The sequence below is a fragment of the Myodes glareolus genome, chromosome 5 (genome assembly GCF_982192425.1).
Source record: "Myodes glareolus chromosome 5, mMyoGla1.1, whole genome shotgun sequence".
Taxonomy (NCBI): domain Eukaryota; kingdom Metazoa; phylum Chordata; class Mammalia; order Rodentia; family Cricetidae; genus Myodes; species Myodes glareolus.
The window spans coordinates 106262282-106273435 of record NC_142030.1 but is presented as its reverse complement, the minus strand read 5'-3'; the positions used below and the strand labels follow the sequence as shown (position 1 = coordinate 106273435).

Here is an 11154-nt window from a genome sequence, read left to right as displayed (position 1 = left end):
CAACCCTTCCCTGACAAACTATACGCTACTGGTGGATTCTAGGTGTGCCGGCTAGTGTTTTTATGTCAACTTGATACATTCTAGAATCATCTGAGAAAATTCTTATGTAAGATCCAGCTATAGGCAAGCCTGTAGGACATTTTCTTAATTAGTGATTGATAAGGAAGGGCCCAGTCCATTATGGGTGGGACCAATTCTGGGCTGGCGGTCCTGTGGAAATGTAAATCGTATAAACCTTTTCCTCCCCAACTTGCTGCTGGTCACAGGGTTTCATCACAGCAATAGTAACCCTAAGACACTAGAGGAGGGGCAGGCGTGAATTATGAAACAAAACAGACAGGACCTGGAACAGGAACTAGTGGGAACAGGGCATTAGGGGTAGGAGGAGACAAGAGGCCAATGCACTACATACAGGTAGGACATTGTCGAAAGATCCATATTTATTCATTTATTTATTGGTTTTTCGAAACAGGGTTTCTCCGTAGCTTGGAAACTGTCCTAGAACTCACTCTGTAGACCAGACTGGCCTCCAACTCAGAGATCTGCCTGCCTCTGCCTCCTGAGTGCTGAGTCAACTGCACCTTAGTCTGTTACCCAGCCCATCCTCCTCAAACCATCCAGTACTAGGGGTTTACACAGCTTCAACAACATGGGTGTGGGTCACTGTCCAGTGAGGAAGTTGTTTTTTAATTTGTACAGATCTTACTATAATGGCCTTGACAGTTAATGTTAATCTTGGTTGTCAATTTGACTGGACCTGGGATCAGTGAAAAGACACCTCTCTCTAGTTGGGTCTACGAGGGTATTTCCAGGAAAGACTGACTGAAGGGGGAAGACCCTCCCAGAGCGGCAACGCTCTGGCGGCAACCCTGCCAGCCTTCAAGCCCTGGTGAGAGCATCTGCTCTGCTGCTGCCATCAGCAGTCACCCTTCACTCAAGTCACTGGGGGGCTAAGCCTCAGCCTCTGCAGTGTGCAGACAGCCACTATTAAACAAGGAAGCCAATCTAACAGATCCCTTTTATAATTTCCTCACTGCAAGAATCCTGTTCCTCTAGAGACCCGAATACAGCTGGATACCAAGACAAAGTACTTCCGGCTTGTCAAAAGCCCTCCTGTCAGGTATGGCTAGGAAGCTCCAGCTGAAAGAAAAACAGCTCAGTCCAAATAAAGGAAACTTCAGTAAGAAGAGGGCTCGAAGACAACCTGTGGAAGTCCTTTCTCTCCTTACACCACGTGGGAGCCTGAGGGCCACAAGACTAAACTCAAGTCAGAAGGTTTGAGGGCAAGAGCCTTTCCCCAGTGAACCATCTTGCCAGGCCCTATCTGGTTTTCTTTTTTAGTTTTGTTGTTATTTTTGAGTTTTATTTTTAATTATATGTATGCATGTGTACTATGTAGGAGTACACGAATGTGTGTACAATTGCCCGAGGAAACCCAAAGAGAGAATCCCATTTCCTGGCACCCCTGAAGCTGCAGTCACAGGCAGCTGACCACCAGACTGACATGGGTGCTGGACAGCCAATGCAGGTCCTCTGAAAGAGCCATGATCTCTTTGGCTGCCCTGATTTCCTAAAATTAAAACACAGTTGAGGCTGAAGCGATCCATAGGCGGTAGAGTGTTTGCCTAGCATGTGCAAAGCCCTGGACTTGATCCCCAGCATGACAGTACTGTGGATCACACCTGAAAGCCTGGCACTCAGGAACTAGAGGCAGGAAGATCAGAAGTCTAAATAATCCTCAGCTACACAGTAAACTGAAGGCCAGTCTGGGCTCCATGAGACCCTGTCTCAAAAAAACAAAGAATAATTCTGGGAGCGGTGTATCTCAGTGGTAGAATGAACGTTTAGCATATGTGAGGCTCTGGTTTAATCCACGGGTCATCAAAACAAAAACATAAACTAAAACCAGAGGCACAGTTTCTTGACATCTTCAATTCAAATACCTTTAATGTCCTGGTGGAGGTAGATTCCAGACATTGCCTGTACTTCACATTAGAGCCCAGGAGTGGTCAGTGGTGTCCTGGTTAGGGTCACTATCTCACAGCGGCATGTGCTCACCACTCTAGGCTCCTTCCCCACAGAGAGCTCAAACAGAAACACACTACCTTAACAAAGAGACCACAAACAGGTTTATTGCTTTACAAGCCAGCAGCAAACACAACTAATCATCAAAATGACCTTCTAAACTCTCCAGGGGAATTACGACACCAGAAGGTAAGATTTCACTGCACTTGTTAGCACTCAAGTTCAAGAGTCAGGGAGGTGCAACGGCACTGGCCAGAGTCCCAGCTGCTTGGCAGGCTGAGGCAGGAGGAGAGCTTGAGCCCAGGGGGTTGAGCCCAATCTAGACAACACTACAGGTGGGACATCACACCCTCTGTCTCTAAATAGGAAAATCTAAAACATTTGGCAAGAGCTTTAATGTATCCAACAGAACCCACACTTGAACAACAAAGCAAGGACCTGTGGAACCTCCTGTCTCTAGCTGAACGTGCAACTGAAAAACCTACTCAGTTCAGCCTGTGCTAACACTGAGCATTTTAAACAACCTTCCTGGACACTTTCAAGAGCCTAAACCTGTACTCAGGAGGTGGAAACAGAGGTGTGAGTCCCAGGCCAGCCTGGACTATTAGCAAATCTCTGTCTCAAAGAGCAAACTAACAAAAAATTGCCTAACAACCTATTCTAACCCAGCAAAAAGAACCTTGAAGAAAGCTGGTCTACCTGCCCAACCATATAGAGCAATCACACCTCATCCCTGCTCCTTTCCTGTGAAGGAGATTAAGGTCGGCCTTGCTTCACCCCACTGCAAAATGAGGGGCTGAACCTAGGCCTCGAACACGCTAGGAAGACGCGGTCGCTGAAACACCCTTAGTCTTCTAGATTGTTTATGTCACAAGGTCTCACTCAATTAGTCAGGCAAGCCTTGAGGCCTGAATTTGCCATCCTCCTGCCTTAGCCTCCTGAGTAACTGAAGTACAAGCCTGCACTCTCAGGCCCCACTTTCCAGTCAAGCCTTAAACCACCACCTGATAAAAGCCAGTGTCACATAGCCCATTACACAAACAAGAAGCCCAAACTATTATCAAGCAAGAAAGGGGACATTCCTAAATACTTTCTGTTACACTGGAAATACCAGCAGCTTCCTTTCACAGGGTACAAAAAAAAAGTAGGGTATTTTTGTTCATTGGATTTTGGGCTTTTTGTCTTTTTTAAGTCCCAGCGATGGACCCAGGGCCTCACACCTGCCAGGCAAGTGCTCTACCACAGAGCTACATCACTAGCTGTGACTTTTAACAATTTTAGTCCTGCCCCAAGAATAGCCAGATATGCATTCTTATACTATCTAAAGAGAAGGGTCAGAAAAGTTCACAAGGTTTTCATGACTACCATGAACTACACATTTAAAAGGTAATGATAGCATCAAAACCTGAAATTTCTTATTCCAAAAAATACTACCAATCACATGGTATTTTTAAAGTCAAGTTTTACTTTCTTCCACACCAAACAGCACTATTTTCTGTAAGAAGACGCTCCTCGGATACAGCTAATGAATGAATGCACGAGGATGGCTTTCTACTCCCAGACCAGGTCTAGTGCCTGCTGGGAAAAGGTCTCCTGGCTTACGGATACAGCACACAGGTGTTAGCTCAAGACAGGTGTGGAGACTACAACTGCTATGGCAGGCAGGACGTAAGGTGACCTCAGAAAACAAGGTGCTCTAAGCAAACAGAGACATCACTTCAGAGAAGGTCTTTCTAAACTGGACTTGCTGAGCTGGACCATACAGCTTCATCTGCTGTATTCTCATGGCAGTGAAAGAATTGGGGCCTCTAATTTTCTTGGCAAAAAAAAAAAATTAACTAATTTACAAGGCTTACATTAAAGGGGAAAATAAAGTTCCCTTGTCCATTCTCACACTATATCCAGGCTAGGACTGGGAATGGAGCACTAACTCGGACCTAGAAAACATGGGTCACTTCTGGAAGAATCACAAACAAGACAAGAAACTTGTTAATCAGTACATCAACAGTCAGGTAAGCAAGAAAAGGACTTTTACCAAGAGACCAACATTTACACTTTCGACAAAATGGGAATACAACAAAGTACACAGCAAGTTCACTGAAACTTCAACAAAAATTCTATCCGTGGAAAAAGGGCTTTTATATATCCAAAAAGTATCTCAATTCTGATACTCAATACTCACACCACACAGCTGGTTACGAAAATAAAGCGCAGTGTTTAGCAACTGGCGTGCTAACTACAGAAGAGGCACCGTGCTAGCCCTCCCTAGCAAAGGCCAGGTCGGCAAGGCCAGCCGCAGGGAGAAGCTTCTATTTTTCACCACAAGCCGCCGCTGTCTCCTTATTAAAGCCGCGGATGGAAAGGTCATAGACCACCTCCTCTACTTTCTTCACATCATACTTCAGGCCGTCGTAGCGCTTCCTCAGGGAGTCGTTCTTCAGGTTGAGAAGGCGGAAGCCTGAATCCAGCTCGTTGATGAAAGTCGAGATGTGAAGGGGCCGAGAGTAGTCCCCGGCCGTTACACTGTTGACAGACAGCCGCGACTGCACGGGAGAAATCAGGGCGTCACTGTGAGGTTTCTCCCTCGGCACCTCCTCCCAGTAACCGCTAGAACCTCAAATCTAGACACCTATGTTGAACTGGTGCTCTGCGTTCATGTACATGTTAAGCACAGAACCCACTAAAATTCGTCTTGTGATTTCCATGCAGACTCCACAGCACATGCACGCATACAAACACAATAAACACGACGTTTTCCTTCAAAAAAAAAAAAAGGTGGCCAGCACAAGGAATGACAGCAAGTTTATCCTCGGGCCTCCACATGGACATTCACAGATGGACCACACCCAACACCCACACTTCTTACCAGCTCACTGGCAAGAATTAAAACTCCTGAGAGATAATCTTCCACATCCAAATGAAATCCTTTTTCTCGATCTGGTTCAACTAAAAAACACATCAGAATAAAAAAAGACAGTTATGATATGAAGGCAATTTAAGCAGAAGAATATAAATATACACACGTGTACAATTAAATGAAGAGATGAAAATCCTTTCTAGCTTCTTAGGGTGTTCCCACCCTTACCAACTCTACAGATACTACAGCACGCGGCTCATGGTGGCCTCCCAGCCTGATGACCTCGGTTCAATACTGGGACTGACTGACGGGACACTTTTGTTTGTTTTGTTTGTTTGGGAACAAACACCCAAGCTGTCCTCTGACCTCCACACGGCACGTTCTGTGCACACACAAATAATTCACTGCAGTTATTGACCTCACACACTCACAAACACAGACAAAGACAGTCCCCCCCGACACGAAAACCTAAGCTAATATATAAGACTCTTCAGATCACACGGAGGCACTTACTGCCAAGAATCTCCGTAACCGCCTCTCGAGTCACCAGGGTCTCTGTTTCCAAATACACTACGAATGCCGCCAGGAAGACAAGGCGCTGGAGCACAAACCGCCAGTGCTCGTGAAACCTGCAGCAAAGGTACAGCAGGTATACAAACAAAATCTGTGTGCAACCCCAATATATAAACCAGTCAGAAGCCATTCAGCACTCAGATACATTAAGTAGATTTGGTATAAATTTGGTAAGTTCAGATTTATAATATTTACTTGTAAGTTTAATCAACTAGAAGCACAATCCAATTTTTTATTAATATAAAAATTACAACTGAAGACGGCTGAGGGGGTAGAGTGTTTGCCCTGGGTTCTAGTATAAACCAGGAATGGTGGCACACTGTAATCCCAGCACTCAGGAGGTAAAGGCAGGAGGATGAGACGTTCAAGGCCATCATCCTTACTATATCAAGGCTGAAGCCCCCCTGGGCTAAAACAGAAGAAAGGAAAGGAAGGAAGGGAAGGGGAGGGGAGGGGAGGGGGAGGAATGTTGCAATTAAATTACAATCTCAAAAAAAAATTTAAAGTAATGGTTTCCTTGTAAATTGTTTGAAAGTAAATATTAGAAAATATGAAAATGCAGCCAGGCCGTGGTGGTGCACGCCTTTAATCCCAGCACTCGGGAGGCAGAGGCAGGCAGATCTCTGTGGGTTTGAGGCCAGCCTAGTCTTCAAGAGCTAGTTCCATGACAGCTAGAACTGTTACACAGGGAAACCCTATCTCGAAAAACAAAAAAACAAAAAAAAAAAAAAGATAGTTTCACTGTCATTATTATCAACATGATCCTTGTGGTTCCTTCTACAAGACTTTGAAATCATCCAGCACCTTAAGAGCCTGATGTTATGAACAGTGCCCGTTATCTTACAGACCTGTAGTACTGCTCTGCGGGGAACTTGGTCTTCAGAGATGTCAGGTGCGTCTTCACTGTACCAAAATGTTCTCGCGCTTTCAAGCACCTCTTTGGAACTGGTGAGAAAAGATAGTCAAGTTTAATAAAACTTACCGAACTGCAAACACAGTCCTTCCTTAATAATCTATATAGTCTACCTGGACATGAAACAACTGAAAACCAGAGACTAGTATCCATCAGCATCTACTCCTACCTGTACTCTGACACCCGACTCTTGCTGCCTCACGGTGATTCTCAGACTGATAAACTCTACATCACAAGCCAGGTGGCGGTAGCGCACACCTTTAATCCCAGCACTCGGGAGGCAGAGGCAGGCAGATCTCTGTGAGTTCGAGTCCTGCCTGGTCTACAAGAGCTAGTTCCAGGACAGGCTTCAAAGCTACACAGAAACCTGTCTCCAAAAACAAAAACAAAAACAAACAAACAAACAAACAAACAAACCTCTACATCACTACATAAATGACTTGCCTTAGAAACCTGCAAGCTGTTACTATAAGACTCCACCAGAAAACCATCTCAGCTCTTAGCTACACTGGCTGCATCTTACAACAGAGATCCGCCTGCCTCTGCCGCCCAAGTGCTGGGATTAAAGGCGTGAGCCACCACCACCAAGCTAGATTTACAAGATTTTAAGCAGCTGTAATTACAGCCAGTAGAATGTCACAGCAACAAACATCCTTATTTAAACCACACTATGCACAAGTTGAAAAGCAATCAAAATACCAAGAATATGGCAAATCCATAAAATGATCAAATCACTACGCTACAATTTTTACTACTATAAAGAAGCATAATGGATATTTTACACAACAAAATGACATGGATGTACTGGGTATATCTTCTTAATGGGAAGTGATTTAGAGACTGATAGATTGCACAGAAACCTTCAAAAGCAAAGTAAAGCACTTACTGTCCTGAAACCCCGTGCCCTGATGGACCCCTTGAAGCAGGGTCAAAATCTCTCGAGCAGTTTGTTCTAAACTCTGAACAACTTTTCGAATTTCCTAGAGAATTAAAAATAAAAGTTAGATAAGGTCAGTGTAATCATTATCACAGACACATATAAACAAGCTACCACAACCTCACATGCAGGTACAGCCCTCGGGACCTTCACAAGAAAGGCCTCTTCAGGCGTGAACCCACACTGTTCCTCAGACTTCTTCTTGTCACGAAAAGCCTTAGATTCCTCAGGGGGCCAGAAGAGAAAAACAGCCACCTGCCCAAGTATCCATTTGAGACACTTTAAAAATGAAGAGTCGGTAATGTGAATGTTGTCTATTGAACAAAGACTTGTTGAGTGGTTTTCATTCATTCATTTATACACACACACTCATTAAACACATTTAGTGACAGGCATTAGCAACCATTGAAGAAGCATGCAATCCCTTTTGGCAATTTAACAAATAGGACACGTAAACATTTTTTTAATTTTTCATGATTTTAAAAGCTAGCAGAAAAGCAATCCTTTACGTTTTAAGGTCAGGAGGAGAACTACAAATTGTTCTCGTGGTGACGCCCGTTTCTGTAATATCAGCACTAAAGACGCTAAAGGTTAGAGCTTCAAGATCGAGGCCACACAGGGTCTCCGGTACAAAAGGAAAGAGCGAAAGCAGGAGATAAATTCCAGCAAAAGCAGACAGTACAATATCTGAAGCATTAGAGGAATGAAATAGTAAAGTTGAACATACAGTGTAAAATGAGATCGGGGGGGGGGGGGGGGGAGACCTTAAGAGCCACAGCAGCATCTAGATTTCTGTTTTAATTCTATGCGGGATAAGAAGCTATAGGAGAGTTTTGTTTTGGTTTTGTTTTTAAGGAAGAATAGTAAGTACTTAAAAGAGAAAAATACCAGCAACCAGTACAGGAAAGGTGTACTGAATGATAGCCCCGGGCGTTAAGGAAGCCTGGTACTGGAATGCTGAAACAGTGGTATTTCAAAGTGGCAGGAAGGAAAAGTGACACTCAAAGAGGCAGATGACGCTGAGAGGCAAGAAGAGAAGTCGAATGCGGAACCGAGAGGCGGCCTAACCTGAACCCATCCGACCCGAAAACAAGAGACCGAGCAGGGCGGGACCAAGTAGTCCAGCCTGGCAGGGAAAAGGGAAAAAGGTGGGGAGGCTCGCCTCTCGGATGTCCTGCTCGGCAGCCAAAAAGCCCTGCAGCTCCACGAAGATCTCGCTCACAGACATGGCGCCGGCCGCCCAACAATCAGCCAGCACCGGAGTCCCGCCGAAGAAGCGCGTCTCACGGACGAGAAGCGAACTTGCTTGTACAGCCCGTCCCTGTCGCTACCGCCGCGTCCACCGGCTCTGCGCCACCGCGGGCGCCGGGGTCTTCCCACAGCCGCGGCGCGCCGGAGCCGGGGCTGCCCGCCGCGCTGCCTAAGGCGCCGCGCGCATTGTCCCGTGCCGGGCAGCAGCACTAAAGACGGACCTCGCCTGCCGCCCGCAGATAGGCATCTCCGCAAACAGCCCTACCGAAGGGGCCTCGGAGGCACGTGGCCATAGGCCAGCTGATAGGCTGCTCCAACTGAGGAGGCGGGGCCGAGGGAAGGCACAAGTCCTAGGCTTGTAGATAGGCATCTCGGGAAACGCGGTGGGAAGTGAGGCGTGGAGCGCCTTAGCGGCACGTGGCTCAGAGAGGGCGGGGCCTGCGAATGGTGCCGTTTGCTTATGCATATGCATATGTTATTTTACTTCAAACCAAAGGAAGAAAAAATAATTCGCATACTTCACAACAAACAACATGCATAAACTGAGTGTAAAAGAATGTCAAAAGAAGTAATTTGTTAAGCAAAAACATTAAAAGAGCGGATCGTGGTGGCTGCCTTTAACACCTGCACTCCAGAAGCAGAGGCAGGAGGATCTCCTTGAGTTCGAGGCCAGCCTGGTCTACAAAGCAAGTTTCAGGGCAGCTAGGGCTGTTACACAGAAGAACCCTGTCTCGAAAAACAAAACAAAAAACACCTTGGGGGCAGTCACGTGCTCATTTGTCATTCATCAGGGACTTAACTAAGCTGGTGTTGAGCTCATTAGGTAGACATGAACCTTCTGATCTGCTTCATCTCCCCAGTGCTAGGATGACAAGCATGGACCACAATGCCCAACTTTAAGTCATCACTTCGCCAAACTCCCAGGCCTGCCATTTTATGCAAGTATCTTCTGAGGAAGCTTCTAAAAGCTCCAAGTTCAGGGATGTGGCAGACATGAGGACAAATAGCTCCAGTAGCAACAGTTGGGAAGTAGTTTTTCAGTTTCAGGAGGTACCATTTATTAATTGCTTCTTTTCAGTGTCTTGATGCTGGGGTTCTATTTAGGAAGTGATTCCCTGTGCCAATGTGTTCAAGTATATTTCCCACTTTCTCTTCTATAAGGTTCAGTGTGGCTGCCTTTATGTTGAGGTCTTGATCCATTTGGACATGAGTTTTGTGCATGGTGATAGATATGGGTCTATTTTCAGTTTTCTACATGTTGATATCCAGTTATGCCAACACCACTTGGTAAATATGCTTTCTTTTTTCCATTTGATATTTTTTGCTTCTTTATCAAAGATCCGGTATTAAAGATGTGTGGATTGATGTCAGGGTCTTCTTTTTTTTTTTAACTGATATTTATTGAGCTCTACATTTTTCTCTGCTCCCCTCCCTGCCTCTCCCCTCCACCTTCAATCCTACCCCAAGGTTCCCATGCTCCAATTTACTCAAGAGATCTTGTCTTTTTCTACTTTCTACTTTCCATGTAGATTATATCTATGTAAGTCTCTCTTAGGGTCCTCGTTGTTGTCTAAGTTCTCTGGGATTGTAGTTTATAGGCTGGCTTTCTTTGCTTTATGTTTAAAAGCCACCTATGAATGAGTATATGTGATAATTGTCTTCATGTGTCTGGGTTACCTTACTCAAAATAATGTTTCCTAGCTCCATCCATTTGCCTGCAAAATTCAAGATGCCATTATTTTTTTCTGCTGTGTAGTACTCCATTGTGTAAATGTACCACATTTTCTTATCCATTCTTCGATTGAGGGGCATTTAAGTTGTTTCCAGGTTCTGGCTATGACAAACAAAGCTGCTATGAACATAGTTGAGCACATGTCCTTGTGGCACAATTGAGCATCCTTTGGATGGGAAAATTCATACCTAATCCTTTTTGTTTCTTTGTTTTTTTGTTTTTCGAGACAGGGTTTCTCTGTAGCTTTGGAGTCTGTCCTGGAACTAACTCTTGTAGACCAGGCTGGCCTTGAACTCACAGAGATCCGCCTGCCTCTGTCTCCCAAGTGCTGAGATTAAAGGTCTGCGCCACCGCCACCCAGCTTAATCCATTATTTTTTAACCATGGTCTAAATATTTATATCCACAGAAAAATATAGCTCTCACCTATTGGTTTTCTTCTCTGCTTCTATGATAAAATACTGACTAAAAATACCTTGGAGAAGAAATGGTTCATTTAATCTTATAATTCCCAGGTTATTGCTCAAGAAGTCAGAACAAGAACTCAAGACAGGAGCCTGGAGGCAGGAATTGAAGCAGAGGCCATGGAGGACCACTATTTATTGGCTTGTTCCCATGGCTTGCTTATTGCTTAGCTCAACCTGCCTTTTTTTTCCCCTTTCTTTCTTTTCTTTTCTTTTCTTTTTTTTTTTTTTTTTTTTGAGACAGAGTCTATTGACCCCTGGTTCTCTTGGAACTTGCTAACTAGACCCTAGACTAGGCAAATTCACAAAGATCTGCTTGTCTCCACTTCATGAGTGTTGTGATTAAAGGTATGCACCACTATGCCTAAACCCTGGCTTCTGCCCAGGACCACCTGCCGAAGGT

The 11154-nt window shown here is 44.9% G+C and overlaps 1 protein-coding gene across 1 annotated transcript; it reads right to left on the bottom strand.

Annotated features, from left to right (window-relative positions):
- Positions 1-1917: 1917 nt before the first annotated feature.
- On the bottom strand, positions 1918-8687 carry Tsn (translin). Its single transcript, XM_048443843.3, has 6 exons — positions 8468-8687; positions 7255-7348; positions 6304-6400; positions 5396-5511; positions 4892-4971; positions 1918-4568 (listed from the first exon to the last, which is right to left on the bottom strand). The coding sequence occupies exons 1-6, from the start codon at positions 8531-8533 to the stop codon at positions 4335-4337; spliced, it is 687 nt and encodes a 228-aa protein (XP_048299800.1). The 5' UTR covers positions 8534-8687; the 3' UTR covers positions 1918-4334.
- Positions 8688-11154: the final 2467 nt, after the last annotated feature.